At 55.6% G+C, this 21,928-nt stretch overlaps 2 protein-coding genes across 3 annotated transcripts in view; both read left to right on the top strand.

Moving 5' to 3' along the window:
* ST3GAL3 (ST3 beta-galactoside alpha-2,3-sialyltransferase 3) overlaps positions 1–5,739 on the top strand; it is a 236,996-nt gene extending 231,257 nt beyond the window's left edge. For both annotated transcript variants that reach the window (XM_082834380.1, XM_082834379.1), the window contains exons 11-12: positions 21–167; positions 5,376–5,739. In XM_082834380.1, the coding sequence (XP_082690506.1) occupies positions 21–167; positions 5,376–5,465 (237 nt within the window). In that variant the 3' untranslated portion in view covers positions 5,466–5,739. The remainder of the gene's footprint in view (positions 1–20; positions 168–5,375) is intronic.
* A 5,619-nt stretch (positions 5,740–11,358) lies between these two features.
* On the top strand, positions 11,359–12,396 carry ARTN (artemin; the record flags this gene model as incomplete). The annotated part of the gene is made up of 3 exons (XM_082832515.1): positions 11,359–11,418; positions 11,712–11,856; positions 11,930–12,396. The coding sequence occupies 3 exons, from the start codon at positions 11,359–11,361 to the stop codon at positions 12,394–12,396; spliced, it is 672 nt and encodes a 223-aa protein (XP_082688641.1).
* Positions 12,397–21,928: the final 9,532 nt, after the last annotated feature.

Raw genomic sequence — 21,928 nt, 5'->3', positions numbered from 1 at the left:
CCCCCTTGCCCCCCATCCAGAACATCCCGACCCTCGGCAGTGTGGCAGTGACCATGGCACTACACGGCTGCGATGAGGTGGCAGTTGCAGGCTTCGGCTACGACATGAGCACACCCAATGCGCCCCTGCACTACTATGAGACCGTGCGCATGGCAGCCATCAAAGAGGTGCAGGGCTGGGCGGGGGGCAGCCCCTGGGCAGGACGAGGGAGGGCTAAGTGCCAGCAGGAAGGACAGCCTCTGACTGCGGGTGTACAAACGAACGGCCAAGGGACGAGCCAGCTTCGGGGCTGGCTGCTCAGAGCTCCCTGGAAGGCATCCATCCCTGCCCGCAGGCCTCTGCCCACCAAGCGTCCTTCTCCCTGAACTTCCCCTCCCTGGCCCTCTCCTTGTCCTGGTCCAGCCCCTGCCTCCTCCTTGCTGCTCCCCAGCCACCACATGCCCATCTCGGAGCAAGCTCACAGCCCTCCTCTGCTTCGATTCTCCTCTTCCCTCAGAGGACCTCGTCACCCCCTCAAACAACCCACAGACGTTACCTCTCCGTGCCAGGATGCCCCCATACCTCCTCCACCCTTCCCCGTGGCCAAGCACTAAAGCTTTCTAGCACCCAGAGTTGCTTCCCGGGTGATTCATATGTTCAGGTACCTTAAGTTCTCCCAGTCAGCTCGCCTCTCCCGGCACCTCTCCCTTCACAGCAAGAGCCCACGTGGAAAACCCAAACGCCTCTTATAGCACCCTTCGCTTATATCACTCCTCTCCCGCTGCTCCCAGCCTGGACCCTGGGCATCTGGAGCTTGTGCTCTGAGCAGCTTCTCTACTCCTGCATCTGGGTGGCGAGGGTGGTTAGTGTCAATCTCCCGGAGTCCGAGCAGACTCACGGTTCAGCCAGCGCTCGTCCCTGCTCATCAGTCTCTCACATGCCCGTCTCCAACCCCACTGCACTGTTCAGGCCTTATGCTCCCCAAAGCTCCCTCCCTCCCTCCCCTCCTCCACCCCCTCCACCGTGAGAAAACTGGAGAAAACTGCAGCCCCAGGGGTGCTCTGCCCCTTCGCCCTCCTCACTCCCACTCACCCTTCGTCCCTCGCAGCCTGGCTTCCCCCTTCACCTGACATGCCTCCCACCAAGTTCACCAGTGACTCAAGGCTGCTGAGTCCAAGGGACACGCATCAGTCAGTCCCGTCCTTTCTGATCGCTCTGAAACACTTTCTGTGTTGAGCGGCCCTTCCTGAGACGCTCTCCTGCTTGGACCCTTGAGTCGGTCATTTCAGTGCTGCTCCTGTTTCCCTCGCCAGGCTCTCTCATTCTCTTCCTCCGTGTCCTGGATTTTGGAGCATCCCTTAAGAGTCAGCATTAGCTAGGGCTCCATCCTAGAAGTCTTCTCTTCTCACTCCACATGTTTCCCAGGAGATTCACATCCCCATCCTTGGCTTCCGTTCCCATCCATATTGTCTTAGGCTTTTTGGGTTCATTCAGTCGGGCTCGAGTAATTTCGAGTTATTTCAAGGAAATAAGAGAGACTTGGGAATCTCTTGAGAAGCCAGAAATAGCCTTACAGCTGGGCCTCCTGTTGCCTGGAATGGGGTTCAGGAGTGGAAATCTCATCTTGGGTCCGGGAGAGCCCCTGACCTGTCTCAGCCCCTCAGCAGTGGCTCCAGCCCTGCCTCCTTTTCACCAGGACCCTGGTGGTCTCTCTGTCTCTGCCTCTCTTCACATATCTTCCTGCTGCTTCATCCCCTGCCAGCACCCACTGCAAACTGCTCTCACTGCTTTTACCTGCCCCCTGGCTTCTGTTTACTCCTATGTTTGGTCTCTTGCATATTCCTTTTATATATACTGTATGTAAAAGTTTTAGGCAGGAGGTGAGAGGCCGCAGACGTAGGCAGTAGCCGGATCACGAAGGGCTTTCTCTGCCACGGTAAGGAGCGTGGACTTTGCTCTGAAGGCAGGAGGGAGCTATGGACCAGTTTTAGGCTGTAGATTAGCATGCAGTCGGGTCAGTGTGGCTGCAGCGTGACCTAGAGGGTGCCAGGCAAGAACAGAAACAGTTGGGACACTGTCTCAGCAGTCTAGGCAAGAGATGAAGGATCCTGCACTGGAACTGTTCAGTGCTGATGGGAAGACAGAGGTAAGAAACAGGATTTTCAATCAGCAAGGCCTGGAGGTGGCCTCCATGCAGGAATGAGGTGGAAGGACACCACCTTCCCTGAGGTGCCCTAGTGGAGGCTGTTCCCTTTCTGCCACCTGCCACATCTCAGTTGTCAAGCCATTGCCCCCGCCCCCCTTCCTCATCCTGTGGAACCGTCTGGCTCTGAGGCTCACGGCATCTGCTGCACCACCTCCACGTGGAGTGCTGAGTGCTGGCGATGAAATCAAATGGCCTGGGTTCAGAGCCTGGCTCTGTACCTTCCTTTCCTTATCAATACAAGGGGTAATGTTAGGCCTGGGAAAGAGTCGCTGTGATAATGTATAGAAGAGGCCTGGCCATGATAAGCGCCCATACGTGTTAGCCACTGCTATTGATATTAATTTTTTCACCCCTACTTACTCTTGTTACCTCTCAGCACCCTAGGGAAGTCACTGAAATGCTGTTGCTTGGATGTAGGGTCCCTGTTGTCACATCAGGGTGTCTTCAGAAGGCAAGTGAACCATTCTGTGCCCTGGCCCCACCGTTGCTTCACCTCCACCTGACTGATCAGTCCATTCTCCAGGCCCAGTGAGAGCCTGGGGATGTGAAGACAGTGGGGCGAGGACCGAATGCCGGCGGGCTATGTGAGGGGTGTCAGAGGCGTTCATAAAGGAGGAGAGGACTTCCCTGGCGGTCCAGTGGTTAAGACTCCACACTTCCAATGAAGGGGGCGCTGGTTTGATCCCTGGTCGGGGAACTAAGATCCCACATGCTGCGCAGCGCACCCAAAAAATTAAAACAAAACAAAAAACATAAAGGAGGAGAGAGAGTAGAGAAGGGTTAGAAGTCGCAGGGTTGGGGAATTCTCTGGCGGTCCAGCGGTTAGGACTCTGCGCTTTCACTGCTGACTAATATCCTGTAAGCTGTGCGGCGTGGCCAAAAAAAAGAAGATGCAGGGTCGTGGAGACCAAAGGAGGGAGTGCCTACAATGTCCAGCACTGCAAGGAAGTCCCGGGAGATGCGTGCTGAGAAGTGGCCGTCAGATGTACCAGCCCCGAGGGACTGGGCAGTAGCCAGAGAGTGAAGTGGGCTCACACAGGAGTCTGCCATGGGAGGGAAATCTGGGCTGGAAATGAGGATCTGGGGGTCGTGAGCACAGCTGCTTGTTCAGATACAGGGGAGGCACGGATGAGGTTTCCCAGGGAGATGACAGAGGAGGACGTGCGATGGTCAGGGCAGAACCCCGGGGGCACAGACATAAAGATGGGAAAAGAGCTGTGAGAAGGAAGGCTCCTCTGCGAGCGTGGTCTCTGCATCCAGAGTCAGGGGTCCTGGTGAGGCTCCCAGAATCCTGCCGCAGCCCGGGGACAATGCAGGCGGCGTAGCGGGGAGAGCACTGTAGGCTCCTGCGCTGTGTGCGCCAGGGAGAGATTGGGAAAAGAGCGCCAGAGAGGCGGTGTTGCCTGGTCCAAGAGAGAGATGCGTCCAGGCAGACTTTTTTGTTTACTCTGTTATTACGAACTTTGTCAAACACCTTCAAAGTATAGAGAGTAAAATACTGCACTCCCACGTGCCGTCACTCCCTCCCCCAGGTATCAGCATGGGGCCAGTGTTGCTCAATCTGCTCTTCCTCCCATGCCTCCCCTCCCCGCTGGTTATTGGGAAAGAAGTCTCAGACATCGTATCATTCCAGCCATAAACATTTCAGTAAATTTCTCTAAAAGATAAGGATGATTTTTTTTCAATATTATACCATTATCGCACCTGGAAATTTAACAGTAATTCCTTGATATCATCAGATATCCAGTCCTCTGCTGACCTTTCAACCCTCAGGGACTCCCAGTGGGTGTTCTTGAAACTGATCCATCAGATTGGTTACTTCTTCCTGGGGAGTGATGCAGGCATGGGTTAAGTAAAGAGCTTTATGAGTTTCTGTGCTCGCTTGGATCCTGGCCCTGCCATTCTTCCATGCCTGCATTTTCTTACCTGGAAAATCTAATTTCATTCAACACATATGTCCTGAGCACCTACTCTGTGCCAATCAGTCCCTGCCTTCAAAGACAGACAGTGAGCCAGGTGTCTGAATCTTCAAGGAATGAGGGTGAGTCACCCGGTGGTCTGCGACACGGACGGGCAGTTTGCAGACGGCTGAGGAGAATGCCAGGAGTCAAAGGAGCCAGAGGTTCAAGGGAGTACACAGGGACAGTTGTGTAGATGCAGCAGCAAAGGGTGAGGGAGAGCCTGCCACCTCCAGGCACCATGAGTGTGGGTGTGAGGGAAGAAAGAGCATGTCTGGGGGATGCTGTCCTTGGGGGCAGCCAGGTTTGTGGTTAGCACAGGAAGTTGAAGGGGGAGTTCAAAGAAGACGAATATAGGAGATTTTGCCCAAGTTTCAGACTGAAAAGATTTGGAAGGTTGGAGGAGGTTGACTGGGTCAGATAAGGACCAGATAAGAGCTGTTAAGTTCTCCACACCGCTGTATAGTGGCTGTGAACATCCTAGGGTGAGCCTCAGTGCTGACGGATGCAACAGAGCGGTCAGCTGTGTCCAAACTGTGACAAGGCCATTGGCTTTCGTCGTTCCTCTATTCATTCAATCCTGTTTCATTCTTTGAGAGACTCAGTCATCACAGCTTCCTGGTGAGAGCACTGGGGAAAGGAGAGAACCTGAGCCTGGGTGCAGTCTTCCGCAGGAAAGCCCTGGAAGGCAGCGTCTTCCCTGCAATTTTCATATTAACCGTAAGATGAGCCTCTGGCCCCCTGGCTCCTCTGGTCTGAGAGGCAGGATTTCATTAGCTGCCCCCAGGCCTGGAGAGTGGATTGCAGCAGGCCAGAGAATGACTAAGCCGCCCCACACGGTTCCCTTTCCAGCAGGGCCCAACCCCAGGCCTGGGCCGGACCTAAGTGACTCACATTGCCTGACATCAGGGTGCCTAGGACCTAGGGGCCCGGAGAAGCCGCCAGGCAAGGACAGGTGGAAGGAGTGAGAACAAGGTTGGAAAGCCTACATCTCTAAGACTTGGAAGAAGTTAAGAGGCCGGGGAAAGGGGTTAGAAGGTTATTTCCTCCAGGTCCTGGGAAGGGAGGAGGGTGAGCTGTGGCACCTCTAGGGCAGACCTCCCACAGTCAGAGCCTCGGAGGGCGGTGGTCGGAAGAGGGCGTGGAGCCCTGGGAACCTGCGTTCTAGCAGGGCCACATCCCAGCAGCCACCTGGGCTGCCCAGCTGACCACTGCTCCATCTTCCCTTTCAGTCCTGGACGCACAACATTCAGCGAGAGAAAGAGTTTCTGCGGAAGCTGGTGAAAGCGCATGTCATAACTGACCTAACCAGTGGCATCTGAGGTGGACCCAGCACGTGGCCACAGAAGTCCAGCCACCGCCACCTGCCACTTCATTGGCCTCGGTCTGGCTCTGCCTGAGAGGTGTGGGAGCCTTCAGACCCAGAGAAGGACAGTGCCAAGTGGCCCCAGGGGTGGTGAGGCCTTGGTGGGGCAGCCAGAGTTGTGTCTGCTCAGAGCCCAGCCTCAGAGACCAGCACTAGGCCTCACTCTCAGCCTGGGTCCTTGAAGCCAGAGGGCCAGGAGGCCACTGGCCATGCCCAGCGGGCCCAGCATGCAGGAGGCGGACATTAGGCAGCAAGGCTGCTGCCAGAATCATTTCTCCAATCAGTGTTCAGTGTATTATCATTTTGTGAAGTTGGGGTGGGGGGAGGGTAGGGATAATTTATTTTTCAATAAGGTTGGAGATGTCAAGTTTGGTCTACTGACCGTGCAGAAGACCCACTAAAGGGCCCCTCAGGCAGTGGTACCAATGGGCTCCCTGTAGAGTGGGAGTGCCAGGACTAGCCTGTGCCCTGCTCTGGGGCTACAGGGAGATGGGCAGGATCTCAGGCCAGCCCCTTCCGGCTCATGACACTGTTTGGCCTTTCTTGGGGAGCAGATGAGATAGTCCCACTCAGCAGCCCCCAGCTGTCCCACAGAGAAACGCTGGAGCCATCCTTTAAGCCAACAAGACGCCCCTGGGCTTGAGTGGAGAGAACTTCAGAGCTCGGGCGGTGAGGCCTGGCCCAACCTGATGGGAATGCCCCTCCCCCCCCCCAGCTGCGGCCGACCCAGAGGACAGTGCCCCGGGCCTGGAGTGACAACGTGGCAGCTGTCCTGGGTTTCAGCAGTGAGACTGCCAGGTCCTTGGGTTCTGCCTTTAGCCTGGACCAGAGGGAAGCGAGGCTCAAGGACCTCACCCAGGCTGTGGCAGGCATCCTGAGCAGCCATCATGGAAGCAATAAAGCTCTGCCCTGAACCCGGCCTCCTCTTGCTTTCTCTGACTTTCCTGGAAGAAACAGGAACCTGGGGCCTCAGCAAGTATGCTAAACCCAAGGGCCATCTCTCCAGCCCTCCTGGGTCCCTTTCACTTCTCATGTTAGCTACAGGACCTGGGTAGCCACCTAGGGGCCTTCTGGAGCCTCTCCTGTCCTATAGCCGTCCTGCACCCTCTTTGCCTTAAGAGAGGCAGTCTAGGGGCATCAGGACATGCCCCAGAATCTACCCTGCTGCCTCCTACAGGAGCCAGAGTTCAGAGGATTGAAGCACCACCCCGTGCACAGTGCCACTGGGTCATCACAGCCCCAGCACTACAGGGACAGAGGTTCCTGCAAGCACAGGAAAGTTGCACGGCCGGGCCCCCAGCACACAGACCTAAACTACTCCTGGCAGCTCCGCTGAGCCCTGGAAAGACACGCCCTCCCCCTTAGCACACAGGCACCCGGTCTCCCCTCAGGACCCCTCTTTCTGCACAGAACAGGAAGGCACAGCCCATCTCTAGGCCCCCTCTGGCAAACATTATTTTATTATTATTTTTTAAATTTATTTTATTATTATTACTTTTTTAAATTTTATTTATTTATTTTTGCGGTACATGGGCCTCTCACTGTTGTGGCCTCTCCCGTCGCAGAGCACAGGCTCCGGACGCACAGGCTCAGCGGCCATGGCTCACGGGCCCAGCCGCTCCGTGGCATGTGGGATCTTCCCGGACCGGGGCACGAACCCGTGTCCCCTGCACCAGCAGGCGGACTCTCAACCACTGCGCCACCAGGGAAGCCCTATTTTATTATTATTATTTTATTTTTATTTATTTTTGTCTGAGTTGGGTCTTTGTTGCTGCGTGTGGGCTTTTCTCTAGTCGCGGCGAATGGGGCTACTCTTCGTTGCGGTGTGCGGGCTTCTCACTGTGGTGGCTTCTCTTGTTGCAGAGCGCGGGCTCTAGGCGTGTGAGCTCAGTAGTTGTGGCTCGCGGGCTTAGCTGCTCCGCTGCATGTGGGATCTTCCCGGACCAGGGCTCGACCCCATGTCCCCTGCATTGGTCTTAACCACTGCGCCACCAGGGAAGCCCCTCTGGCAAACATTAGAAAGGACATCCCAACCTTACCCCCTAGAGCCCTGGAATCTGCTCTCTCCCTTCCCCAGCATTGCCAGGCAGGCCTGAGAAAGGCCAACGCACTCCTGCCCCGGAGGCCATAGGCCTGGGAGTGAGCTTCCTGCCAGAGCTGCCACGTGGCAACAGGTGGGCTGCCTGGCCCCGCCGCCTCTTGCCTGGCGCCCAATCCAGGTGCCATTCCCCTCCGACTCCCCATGCGCCCCTTTACTGCTGCGCTTTGTGCTCAGACAGAGGCCTCCTCAGCCGAAGGGAAAGTGCGGCTCTGACTGAGGGACAGGAGACCCAGAAACTCCCTTCGATTCTGCTGTAAACAAGGCCACTGTGATGCAAACTCCAATGCTTCCTGCGTCCTACGTGAATGGCGCCCCCTGGAGTTGTGCAGGGCTTAGGCTGCATGCCAGCAAGCAGCAGCCCTGGCTGATAAAGCCCTGGGGCAGAACCCACCCCCACCCCCACCCCACCCCCCCGAGGCAGCCAGCTTGGGGAGGCAGCAGAACACAGAGCTGCTCACCGCCTGGCCTCCTGTCCCACAGGAGTCCTGCCGAGCCTGGGAAGGTCTGGCTTCTAGTCCCCACGACTGCACATTAACTGCCCTCCCAAAAGCTGCGGTTCTCCACCTGGCCATACACCAGAGTCACCTGTGCAGATGTGGAAAACTGCACATGCCCATTCTGATTCAGGTCTGGGGTGAGGCCCAGACTCAGGTAGTTTTAAAAGGCCCACAGGTGGTTCAGACGCACAGCCAGGGTGCAGCTGGCCCACACATGTTCCCTGAGCACTGTCAGCTTCACCCACGGCTTCCAGCTGTCAGTTGGTCAACGATTCCCAAATTACCATCTCCAGCCCAGTTCTCTTCGCTTTGCTCCAGGCTACGAACTCAGTCACTTCCTGAACATCTCCACTGGGATAATCCACAGGGCCCTCCAGCCCGGCACGTCCAACACTGAACTGATGAGCTCCTGCCCCCAACCTACCCCTCCTTCAGGAGCCCCAGCTGCCAGAATGCGTCCCCTCCTCCCGGTCACCCAGGCCAAAGGCATGCCATCCTACTTCCTCACCCCATCCAATCAGGCACCAATTGAGTTTTCAAAAAGATGTGTTCCTGAAAGAGCGCACAAGGCCCCGCACTCTCCCCACAATTCAGCTTCAGAATCCTCTCTCCCCCAGCAGCCTCCTGACTACCTCCAAACCACCCTCCCCACCACAGCCAGAGCCAGCCGCTGACATGCACGTTGGATCACACCATTCTCCTGCCTGAAACCCTTCAGTGGTCCCCAGTACCACTAGGATGAAGTCCAGACTCCCTGTTAGGACACACAGGATCTGGCCTTTCCTTACCTCTATCCATGTTACCCATCCAACCTCCATCCCACCACACCAGCCAAACTGCCATAATTAGGCATCTGAAATACTAGCCTCCAGCTCCCACCTCAAGCCTCAGTGCAAAAGTTCCTCCGCCGGTACCCTCCCCTTCTTCAGCCCCTGGCACCCACTCCTACCAGCGCCGCTGTGCCAGGCTGAGCAGCGGTGTTTGCAGGTGTGTCTGTACTCCAAGCCCCAGGCGGCAGCGGAGAGAAGCGGCAGCGGAGGGGAGCGGCGGCGCCACAGGAGCCGGGTCAGACCGTGAAAGCCCCAGCGCAGTCAGTGCCTCTTGGACTCAAAGAATGCAGTGGGTCTGTTGGGAGACGAAACTAGCGGTGGATCAGAGAGAGCATCTACTGCAGAGCGGCCAGCCAGGACGGCGGGAACCCGAAGGCCGGTGGGCCAAGGCAGGGACCGGCCTGTCCCCTCCCTCTCCCGCCCTCTGCCCGGCCTCCCAACTCCCTACTCCCAGTGTCTACAAACTCCGAACACTCAGTGTCCATGCCGCTGCGCCGCCTGGGTTCTCCACTCTGTCCTGGGGGCCCTTCCCAGCATCTCCACCCCACCCCACCTCGGGGGACCTAGTAGAGCCAGGGGGACCAGATTCCAGAGGGTGGAATGGCCAGGTGAGCCCTGAAAGGTGGGGCGGGGCGGGGGGTGCTCGGGCCCCACCCCAGGATCCGGTGACGCCGGGGCTGGAATTTGACACCGGACAGCGGCGGGCATGAGGCTGCTGAGGGATGGAGTTGGGCCCAGCCCCCAGACACGGTCCACGGGCTCCACCAGCAGCAGGTCCCTCGGGTCCCAGCCCTCGCTGTGTCCCAGACCCAGAGCCCTGCACTTGCGGTAAGCCGACCTGTTTGCCCACCTCTCGTCCCAGCCCAGGGGCTAGAGGGAGCGGCCAGGGTCGACCCCCTCCACTCCTTTCTTACATCCTCCCTCTCCTGGGCCTGCTGCGCAGCTCTCCGCCCCTCCCAGCCCCCCCGCAGTCCCTCTTGTCGCTTGTTGGACTGTGCTAGCCCTGCTGGCCCGCTGTAACGTGAGGCTTCCGCTGCTGCTACAGGGCTCAGACTGGCTGCCAAGCTTTTGGCTAAAAGGGGCACTGCCAGGTGCACAGCCCTGGGCATGAGCCTTTCGAGCTGCAGGGGAAAGCCCAGCACTGGTCCCAGGAAAGGTGCCTAGGAGAACACAACACAGAACCCCCGTGGTGAGTATCGTGGGGCTGGTAGATGGGGAGGAAAGGCAAGGGCTGGAGGACCAAGTGGCCCCAGATTGCCGGGAGGGATACGTAGGGCCTGAGCTGCCTACGTCCCAAGAGACCTGCTCCTGGGCTCCCCCTAGTGCAGGGGGCCTTTAACCCTGCCTTGCCGGGCTTTCCCTCCATCAGTGAGAACAGTCACTAGCCTGGCTCCTCAGGCCCGTATTCCGTTAGCCGAGCACACCTGGCCCTGGAGGACCTCACCAGGGAGGACTGGCCTACAGGTATGCAGACATTCTGTGTGCTCGGGGGTCGGGGTGGAGGTGACTGCTGGGACCAAAGAGCAGGCCAGCTAGTGAGGGCTCATGAGGCTCCAGAGAGGCGTTTGGGAGTGCCAGGCAATGTGGGCTCACAAAACCTGGTGGGACTCCGAAAGCCCAGCTGGGCTCAGGAAGGATGGTTCGTGGGGGAAACTTCTAGGAGCAGGGCCAGGCTGCCAGATCCAGGGGAAACTGGAAGGGGTACAGACCTGGACCAGCTCTCAGGGTGGCTAAGCTCTCAGAGGCCAGTCTCATGTAGAAGCAACTCCAGGGAGTTGCTGGGGCCTGAGTCCAGCTGAAGGTAGGGGAAAAGCCCACCCCCCGTTTGAGTCCACAGGCTTGGCAAATGCTACCCCCTGGTGGCCACAGGGAGCCATGGCCCAGGCCTCATGTTCCTAGAGGGCTCATCACCCTCCACCATCTGCTGGGTGGGCAGCACAGGCTGAAGCCTGGGCCTCACTATCATCAGATAACTCAGGTCAACCAGCAAGCACCCTAATTTTTCCCCAGGCCACAACTTCCTCCTCTGTGGCATGGAGAGAAGGCTCTCTGTGAGATCAAGGAAGGTCCCCTTCCCCGCACGGCTGCGTGGGTCTACCCTGGCGACCTTAGATAATTGCTGAGCTTCTCCGAGCCTTGTTTGCTCATCAGGAGAATGGGGATAACACCATTTACCTCATGGAGTTGTGAGGTCTGAAAGAGGGAACAGGTGCAAAGCACCACGAAATAGGTTCTCCATGCAGCCACTTCTCCTGGGTTGAGCCCAGCTGCCCAAGCCCCTTGTCCCTCATCTGGAGAAGCTGAAGTGGAGAGATGACCTGCTCAAAGGATAGCTCATGTCTCAATGTTCCAAGCTGCCTCAAGAGGAGGGTGGGGGAACAGGTCAACTACGGCTGATGGGAGTTCCTGGTGTTGACAGAGATGGAGCCTGGACGTGGAAGCCCTTCTGTGCTGCCCCTCTGGCCCGGGCCTAGGCGGCAGGTGAGTGGTTCTCCCAGTAACTCCCACCTGGTATCGAAGAAGGGTGGCTTGACTAGGGAGGGAGAGCAGGGCTCCCTAGGCAGGCGTCAGCAGTAGGTGGGGGAATGGTCAGGGAGGGGCCAGGAGGAAGGAGGAAGGTCAATGCCCTCCGGTGGTGATTCCTTACCCGGGCTCCCCGGGGCAGCTGATCCATTATCCTCCAACCCGAGCCCTTCCATCCGGCCCCAGCCCCTCCCTGCGCCCACCAGGGTTTCTTCCTACCCCCTGAGGCTCCACCTCGTCTCTCCGAGCAGCCTGCCCTGTGGCCTACCCTGGCCGCTCTGGCCCTGCTGAGCAGCATCGCCGAGGGCGAGGCCTCCCTGGGCCCCGCGCCCAGCAGCCCGGTCCCCCGAGAAGGCCCCGCGCCGGCCCCGGCGCCCCCCGCGGGTCCCCTGCCTGGTAGGTGAGAGGGCGAGGGCGCGGGGCGGGGCGGGCTGGCCGGGGACCCGCGCGTGACTGCGTCTCGTTCCAGGGGGCCGCGCGGCCGGTCTGTGCGGCGGAAGAGCCCGGCGGCTGCCGCCCCCGCCGCCCGCGCCCTCGCCCTCGCCCGCTGCCCCCCGAGGGCCCCGCGCTGCGCGGGCTGGGGCCCGGGGCGGCCGCGGGAGCCGGGGGAGCCGCGCGCGGGCCGCGGGGGCGCGGGGCTGTCGCCTGCGCTCTCAGCTGGTGCCGGTGCGCGCGCTCGGCTTGGGCCACCACTCCGACGAGCTGGTGCGTTTCCGCTTCTGCAGCGGCTCCTGCCGCCGCGCGCGCTCCCCGCATGACCTCAGTCTGGCCAGCCTGCTGAGCGCCGGGGCCCTGCGGCCGCCCCCCGGCTCGCGGCCCGTCAGCCAGCCCTGCTGCCGACCCACGCGCTACGAGGCCGTCTCCTTCATGGACGTCAACAGCACCTGGAGGACCGTGGACCGCCTCTCGGCTACTGCCTGCGGCTGTCTGGGCTGAGGGCTCACTCCGAGGGTGTGCAGACGCACCCTTACCTGTGGGTCTAACTGCCTGGGACCAGCCAGGGGCCTTGGCCGGAGACGGAGGCTTCAGCCGGGTGAGTGACGGACATCAGCCCTGCGGAGATAGAGGCACCACTGACCAGCGGCCCCAGGGCTCTCACCCTGCCGGCCTCAGCCCCGCAGACCCCAGAAACCTCAGCTGTGGAGACCCGAGGACCCACTGCTCACAGACGCTGGCAGTGACCAGGCCATGGACCCAGGACTCCTCCTCTGGAGAACCCAGATGTGTCAGGTCGCAGCCTCAGCCCAGGCCTGGGGGGACAGATCTGGAGACACATTGCAGTTGTGTTGCTGAAGTGCCTGTGCTGGAGTGGGCCTTGGACTCACTCGTGGGAGCTGGACCCCTATTTATTACTTCTAAGTTATTTATTTACTTCTGTGGTTTGTCAGATCCTTTGCTGGGCCGTGGGGGCCGGATGGAGGTCACTCCCTGACCATCCCACTCACAACTTCAGGCGCACTCAGCAGTCATAGGCCTGGCCCGGGACTGCTTGTGCCCACCCAGCAGCTCTGGGAAACGAGGGGCATGGAACACAGGCAGAGTGAGTGACAAAGGTGTGTTCACCAGTCCCAACAGGCCAGCCAGCTCACAACCCCTGCACAGTCCCCAGCGGTTGGAGCCTGGGGTTACTGGTGGAGAAAGCCATACCCTTGAGACCTCTGGCATGCTGCAAGCCTTGTTTCATGGTGAAGATGCAGAGAACCATATATTGCCCCACCCCACTGTCACTGATCAGAGTCCAGGCCACCCTGACAGATGCATAGACTGCCTGTGCTTGCAGATGGCCCAGCACGGGGAGCTCACTACCCACATTCCGTGAAACAGCCCAAGTCAAATGATGAAGAGGCTGAGGGTGGGGAAGAGGGTGCAGTGGGAGGCTGGTTTGGGGGGATGAAGCACAGAGCATCATGGGGATAAGAAAGCAGGAAAAGACTGAGGGTGCCTAGAGAGACCTGCATCTTGGGTAATGAACAAGGATATTCACTTATTCATTCAACAGATATTTATTATTTTATGTCAGATGCTGGGTAGACAGCAGGGATACAGAAGTGAACCCATGATCTCAGCTCTTAAGCTTAAACCATGAGAGACAGACAATAAATAATTTACATAAATAATATTTAAATTCAGTTTGGCAAACAGTATGAAAAGGATAAGCAGCTAACAGGTACACACTCTCATCTGGAAGGAAGAAGAGATTAATGCTGACCCTGGCCTTCCACACTGTCCCCAAATCATATCTAAGGAGTCAGTGCAATCCCTCTGAGCTGCTGTGTGTGTCCTGTGAAAACTTGTTTCCTGGGCCCAATGAATTTGTCCTACATGATTTTTTTCTTTGCAAATAAGATCAGGATATGTGTTTGGACGCATGCTGGGTCTGAGGAACCATGGGACATCCAGAGGGGTCGTCAGGAGGCAATGGGCTGTACTGGTCTGGAGCTGAGGAGGCAGGTCTGGGCTGGAGATTGATTTTGGCAGCTGTGAGGACAGAGGCAGTAGCTGCAGCCAGGGGTGCACGAGGCACCATGAGAGTGAGGCAGTTGAGGCTGGGATCCCTCAGGCATTTGACCGCATTAACCAAAATTCCTTCGAGCTGCCTAAGCGCCTGCCCGCTTTGGCACAGGGGCCCCCTTTTCCCAGGCTACAGTGAGGAGCTGGCACGGGCTCTCTGAGGGCTGTATGCATTCCGGGTCAAGGAGGAGAAACAAGTCTGCTTTCATTCTTCTGTGTTCACTGCCTCAGTTCTAGGTGCCCCCAAAACTTTGGTGCTCTCGTGCTGCCCTCAAACACCCCCTTGGCCCTTCTCTCTGCCTCCAAACTGATTCAGGATCTTCAGTCGCCAACCCCCACCTCGAGCCAAAGAAAATGGCAGCAGTGCCATACAGTTTGGAGACACCTCATGAAGGCCTGGGCCCTGGTCCTGGCTGGGGGTGAAGGGGGCGTTCTGTCAATTCCAGGGTCATTGCGACCAGGGAGCCCCTGCTGGAAAGACTCGAAAGCCTGGCAGAGTTCTCAGACCCTCCAGGCCCTACCCCTTAGTGGACATCTGTGCTCTCAGAGCCACTTACAGGAGATGGGTTGAAGCCACGTCTGACAGGGCTCAGAGAGAGAGCCAGGTCAGAACTCCAGCCAAAGACGCTAGCTCTCAACACTCCCCAGATTGTCAGTCCTTGGGGAGTAGGGTCCCCCCAACTCAAGGCTGCATTCTGGGCCCCAGAGAGATTGTGCCCGACAGCTTACAAAATTGTGGATGAAACAGCAGCTTCTCCAAAAGGAACACATTCCCGCAAGAACTAGTCTCAGTCTGCAGCCCACAATGAACCAAATCCCTCTTAAAAATAAGTGAAGGTGTTTTCCTCAAACAAGTTGCAGAGCTCCTCTTCTCCGTCTACAACTTAGCAGAGGTCGCCAGGCACGTGACCTCACCAGGTAGAGCACTTCTGCTCCTCGGGAGCCACAGGTAGCTCTAGAATCTCCTTTTTTTTGGGCTGCACCACAAGGCTTCCAGGATCTTAGTTCCCCAACCTGGGATAGAACCCATGCCCCCTGCAGAGGAAGTGTGGAGTCCTAACCACCGGCCCGCCAGGGTGTTCCCCAGACTCTCCATTTTGACTGTAGTCTGTTTCATATTTGCAAAATGACGTTGCCCACTTGAATGATCTTCCCAGAACTAAGGTATGGTCTCCTCCAAAGGGGTATCAAGACACCACCTCTTGCAAGACAGAAAACTACAGATGCCTTTAAAATTACAGTTTTTCCAGCTTCAGGGGTCACCCAAACATCCCTCTAGATTAGTTTCATCCAGGAATCAAGGTTCAGGGATCCATGCACTCCTCCTGCCCCGGCCAATGGCGTTCCTCCTCTCTTGTCCAGGGACTGCTGCATTTCCCCCAGCTAGAGAGCCCGGAGAGTTCATGTGGACTGGCTGCCTAACCGAGGCCTCATCTTGAAAAGGAAAGGTAGGGTAGAAAGCTGAGAGATCAGAGAAAAGATCTAAGAGAATTTGTGCCATGTGAGATCACTTTTCTTGTTCACAGGGGTGGTGCCTAACCTGTTGGTGGAGTTGTACAGTCCTTACGGAAACTGATGAAAGCCAAGGATCCTCCCCACCTCCCACCTCCCACCTCACTGCTGAAAAAAACACCAATGTGTAAATCTGGTGGACAATTTGAGGGAGCCCACAGACTTTCCGAAGCTCATTCAGAGATTCCGTAGGAGTCCATGGCCCTTGGGCTTTCCTGCCCTGTTCTAGGTACTATTATTAATGTCCTCCTGCAGCTAGATTAGTTCCTCTGTCTGTGCTCAGGTTCCCATATCAGGGCTCTCTGTCTCCATTATGTACAAGCCTCCCTATTCTTCATCCTTTTTCTACTGAATGTCTTCTTTCCCTCTGCATTTAAACTCACTTGAATATATCACAGCATAAAAAAATGACACTGTGATTACAAATATATAAATATATAATCGACTTCCACCTCTCCTTCACTAAAAGAGCTCTTGCTGCGGTCCCCAGTGGCCTCATCATTACTAAACCCAAAGGCCACTTCTCAGCCTTTAGTCCTTTGGACTCTCAGGGGCGCCCAACTTTGTCAACCCTCTTGGAACACCTGTCTTCTCTTGACTCTCTATTCCATACTCTCCTGGATTTTCTCCTACCCCTGCTCATTCTCAAACTCCTTTTGGGTTCCTTTTCCTTTCTCTGCCTCTTAAGTGTTCGTCAGGGCTCTGATACAGACCTTCCTTCCCCATCTTACTTTCCCTGAGCAATGTCACCAACTCCCATGGTTTCAGTTACCGCCTCCAGGGTAATGATGCGCTCACTGTACCTCCAGCTTAACCTTTCTCCTAAGCTCTGTCTGTATTTCCAATACTTCTGTCTGCGTAGCCTCAGAAACCTCAAACTGAACTTACCTGCCCTAGATGTCTTCCATTCATTCCTTCAGATGCTCTCTCCACCCTTCTCTACCTGCTCTAAGCCCCACATCGATGAGCTTCCCTGCTCTCCAGCCTCCGAGCCTCCTCCAGGGTTCCCTCCCAAGTGAATGGCACCGACCTCCATCCAGGGACACGAGTCAGAAACTTGGACAACAGCCTAGACTCCCTGAGCTTTGCCGCTTCCCTTTTCCATCAGTTCTCAGATGCTTAGATCCTGCAAGCCCATCCCACTTTCTCTCTTCCCAATGCTATTCTGTTGAAGTCTTCCTAATTTGTGGAATGGTTTATTGCTCATCCTCCTAACTGGTCTCTGTCTCCAGCCTCAACTCCCTCCAGTCATTCTCAGCCCTGTGACCTCTTAACATTAATTGAGCACTAACAGTAGTGCCTTGGGCCAGTTACAGGGATTCTGAGGTCAGCTAGAAAAATGTTCTACCATCAAGGAGACCACAGGTGGAGGTGGAGGTGGGGGAAGGGCTGCCCGTTTGGCAAATAAAAACAGGACATCCAGTTAAACTGGAGTTTCAGATAAGCAATACTTATTTTTTTTAGTAAGTATGTCTCATGCAATAATTGGGATATACTTATACAAAAAATGTTAATCTGCTATTCAGATTGAACTGGGTGTCCTGGATTTTTTCTGGCAACCCTAGGTGGGGGTAAACAAGTAAACAGAAAATGCAATCAACCACCCTAAGTCTCCCAGTAGAAGGATGGCTAGGGTACAGTTATGTATGTCAGGGTCGGGGAGGATTCTATACTCATAAAGGGAAAGGAATCATTTCTACCCAGATGGAAGGGGCAGAAGAGCCAGGAAAGTCCTTGTGAAGGAGGTGGTGCTTGAACTGGGCCTTGAAAAATGAAATATTTGCACAAGGTAGATAAGGGGCATTGGGCCTGTACTGGTTAGCCTTTATCGCCTTCGTGGCTTCTTAGCTCTGAACTCCCCCTTTTCACTGGCCATGCCCTCTCCAGCAGGGTCGGGACTCAGCCTTGGGCAGGAGTGGGAGGTGAGGGCCTCTCCCTTGGGCTCTATCTCAGCCCTAGGACTCTGCTACGCCTGTGTTCTTTAGCGTTCTCTTCGCTTCTTACTAGCCAATCCCTCATTCCTTCAATCCCCTATTACAGTTTAAGATTTTTATATTAAACCGTCCCTGTGTGCTTACTGTGTGGTTTCTCCTGACTGGTCCTTGTCTGACACACAGCCTTCTCAGCAGAGGCAGCAGCGTGAACAAAGGCAGGGAAGAGCCAGCAATTTCATGTAGAATTGGGGGAGGACCCTCACCAAGACAAAAGTCAGATCATAAAGGCCCCTGAGTGCTACACCAGGGCGCTTGGACTTGGTCTCGGGTAGAGCCACTGAAGGATTTTGGGTGTGACTGCCTAGAGACTTGCTTCAGATGAATTACTGGCTGCTGTATCTAGTTTGGACTGGAAGGGGCAAGGCAGGGAGGCACCAGTTAGACCTGGAGCAGTTAGCGCTGTTCGGGCAACAAATGCTGGTACCTTGACCTAGGGCAGAAGCAGTGCCGAAGGACAGAGAGATGTGAGGCACCATGCACAGGACTCGGTGATGAACTGGTTGTGAGGACCTGATGAGAGGGAGAGTTTCCAGGAGTCTGGCCTGGGTGACTGGTAAGAAATATAGGGGATGTAGTATTTTTAGCCTGTGATGGGGGTAAGGTGTGGGGGAAGTCATAAGCTGGGTTTTGTACGTGTTCAACTTGAGGTGCCCATGACACCTTCAGAGGGCGAGGAGGCTGGCAGCAGCTGGGTCTGAGGGTCAGGAACGCAGGACAGTCTGGACCAGAGAGATGTGGGAGTCACAGATCAAAGGCAAGGGAGTGGTGAGATACGCAGGAACAAGAGGAGAAGCAGAGGCTAAGGCCTGGAGACCCAGCATTTAAGGAACAGGGAGAGGAGGAGAGACAAGCCTGTGAAGGAGACCAAAAGGGAGGGACCAGAGTGGTGGAAAAAAACAAAACAGAACAAAGGGAGGGAGTGGTCAAAGGGGCCAAATGCAGCAGAAAAATCAAGTCACATAAGGACTGAAACTGCCCATTGGGTTTTCTGGCAACATGGTGGCCTAGAGACTCAGGCTAAGCTTCTTGCTGAAAACAACTAAAAATACTAGACAAAACATATAGTTTTAAAGATTAATGTGTCCGTGAGCTGGCAAACACATGAGAAATGTTCAGGCATGAATGAGTGAATGGATGGATGGATGAGTGAATGCAGGAAACTACAAAAGTAAGCAAAGCTCAGTAGTTGGTGTTCACCTTGAAGGCATTTTCCTTACCTGGGGGACCTGGGAATTGGTTTGTAAGGGCTCCATGAGCTTATGGTGGGGGTCTACTTGGAACATTCTCCGTAAGGCCAGCACCCCAAAGGACTATGCCCACACTTAGGGCAAACTAGAAATAAACCTTCCCCTCCTTTTCCTAACCTCTTTCCCTCAAACCAGGGGACTACAAAGAAGTTGCCTGCAATTAACTTTAGTACTAAGTGGAAAGGGGGCAACCTCCCCTGAGAATTCTTAACTACAGGAGGGCCCTCAATTCACACTGTTTTAGAAAGCTGAAAAACTTCAAACTGGTTAACTTGTCATGGACATGGATTGCTAGTGGTTCCAGGTGACCAACAGAAGCTCCTTCTCTTCCTCTCCTGGGCTTTGGAATACTTTCCTGAATTTGGGGACCCCCTCCCAGGGTTGTCACAGGTTCTGGCCCCTATATGTCCTATTCTTATCTCTCAGAGGAGAGAAGAACCCATCTGTAACTAGTTCCCAAAGATTCATTCCCCAATTGGCTCTAAGCTATCCTGGATTGCCATCCATGTCTCCTAGAAGTCCCCTTTGCTCTGGTACCCAGAAATGCCCCCAACCCTGCCTGGGGCTCACTTCAATCTGTCTGTCCTAGGTGAGTTTATAAAGCATGTTCAGGAGCCACTGTTGGTGAGACTTGGCTTCTTTCTCTGCCAGGGGAACCCCCAGGCACCAGGAAGAAGCCCTAGATTGGAAGCAGGGAGAAAACTCACTTTGACAAAGTTGTGGCCTCTGGGCCAAACCCTAGTCATACACCATCACAGCTTGTCCTTCACTGCAGGAATTACTGTTCTTGTTTTTTATAAAGTGAGTTTCAGAAGAAGTCAAGGTCTTATGGCTAGAAAGAGGCAGAGACAGGTTTTGAGCATAGGCCTAAGTCCAGAATTTGTTCTCTTAACCGTCCCCCCATCCCCCCACCTGCACAATGAGATCCCAGTATCAGGGCCAGGCATTTCACACCTCTATGCACAGACCTGGAATCAGTTACTTTATTTTGACTTCCTGTTTCCTCCTTCCAAATCCCCCCGCCTCTACTCTTTCCCCTTCAATGTATCACACTATAGATATATTTTTCTAAAATGCAAATCCAATCATCACTGCCCACTTGAAACCCCATGATGGTTTCATATTGCACTTAGGATAAAGTGTAAACTGTTCCCAACTGAGTCTACTGTTCCCAACTTGTCTTTCCAACCTCATCCCTTCTCCCTTCCTCACCCCCACAGACATCCCCTTAAAGCGAGCACAAATTACTAGTTATACTTAAAACAGTTTCTTTTTTTTTATAAATTAATTAATTTATTTTTGGCTGCATTCGGTCTTTGCCGTGTGTGGGCTTCCTTTTTATTTTTATTTATTTATTTTAAAAATTATTTACTTATTTATTTTTGGCTGCGTTAGGTCTTCGTTACTAAGCGTGAGCTTTCTCTAGTTGCGGCGAATGGGGCTACTCTTTGTTGCATTGCGTGGGCTTCTCACTGCGGTGGCTTCTCTTGCTGTGGGTCACGGGCTCTAGGCGTGCGGGCTCAGTAGTTGTGGCTCATGGGCTCTAGAGCGCAGGCTCAGCAGTTGTGGCACACGGGCTTAGTTGCTCCGCGGCATGTGGGATCTTCCCGGACCAGGGCTCGAACCCGTGTCCCCTGCACTGACAGGTGGATTCTTAACCACTGCACCACCAGGGAAGCCCTCAAACATTTTCTTAATAAAAATTTGTTGAATGACTAGATTCCCACTGGGCTCATGCTTACCAGATAATCAAGCTCCCTCCTCCCCAGTCTCTCGCGGTGTTCTTCAAGCTCAGATCAAGTTTCTCCTCCTCAGGGAAGCCTTCATCCACCTTCTCAGTCCTCAGCGGCTATAGCCAATGCCAGCTTCCTCCACTGAACACAGAGTACAGAGGTCTTTTCCCTTTTGATTTTTTTTTTTTTGTCCCCTGCTGGGAAAGCTGGCAAATGTTAATGAAACATGAGGTGGAGGAGTAAGGGGTAGAGACTGCTGGGGTCTGCGGCCAACCAGATCTGTGGCTGATCTCTGCTACCCTAGCTGTGTGCCCAGGGACAAGATAAGCTCAACTTTCCCCAACTTCAGTTTCCTCATCTGAAAATGGTGAATGAAAATACCCACCACAGAGTTGTTGACAGAATTGGACCTAAGGGGGACTTCCCTGATGGCACAGTGGTTAACAATCTGCCTGCCAATGTAGGGGATACGGGTTCGATCCCTGGTCTGGGAAGATCCCACATGCCGTGGAGCAGCTAAGCCGGTGTGCCACAACTACTGAGCCTGCGCTCTAGAGCCTGCAAGCCACTACTGAGGCCGCGTGCCACAACTACTGAAGCCCGCGCACCTAGAGCCAGTGCTCCTCAACAAGAGAAGCCACTGCAATGAGAAGCCCGTGCACCGCAATGTAGAGGGCCCCCCGCCCCCCCCTCACTGCAACTAGAGGAAGCCTGGGCGCAGCAACGAAGACCCAACGCAGCCAAAAAATACATATAAATAAATTTAAAAAAAAGAATTTGGACCTAAGGTATGTAAAGTACTGTTCCTAGCACTTAAATGTGAGCTATTCTTATTTTAATTACTCATAAAGAGACGTTGCTCCCAAGAACCCGATGAAATTCTCCAAGCACTGTCCATGGTATGTGGTTTCCCAGTTGCTCACTGGGTGGCCCCGAGAGCCATCGTTTTTTATTCCTGAGGCGCGCCAAGCCCCCTTTCTTCTCAGGGTAGTGCGGACGCCTTCCCAGACGGCCCCTTTCCTGGGCCCCAGGTCGTGCCGCCAGCGAAGCACCGGAGTAACCTCTGCCCCCCCAGCACCCCCTCCCCCCGCCCCACCAACACGTACCTTATCCTCCAGCCTGGGTTCCCAGCTCCACCCACCGGCCCCTTGAGTCACGTCCTCCTAGGAAGCTGCCCCGCAGCGCCTCCCGCCGGTCGGACCTGGAGTGCCTGTTGGCCGCGGTAGGCCTGCGGCTGGCGGGGCTCGGCGGGTCCCGAGCCCACGTGCTCCCCGCCTCCGCCGCAAGGCGCCGCCCTCCCGCTGGGCGCAATCCGGACTACATTTCCCAGGGTGCGCAGCGGCGGGGGCCTTGGCTCGGCGGGGGCCTCGAGCGGCGCGCCGCTCCGCCGCCTGCTCGGGAGCACGCGGGCTGGCGGGAGGACAGGCAGAAACGAAGACCCGGAGAGAGTTTCCGCGCAGTTACGCCGGGC

Source organism: Leucopleurus acutus (assembly GCF_964270905.1).
Source record: "Leucopleurus acutus genome assembly, chromosome: 2".
Taxonomy (NCBI): Eukaryota; Metazoa; Chordata; class Mammalia; order Artiodactyla; family Delphinidae; genus Leucopleurus; species Leucopleurus acutus.
Note: the sequence above shows the minus strand (reverse complement) of the source record. Positions and strands in the feature narration are given on the sequence as shown.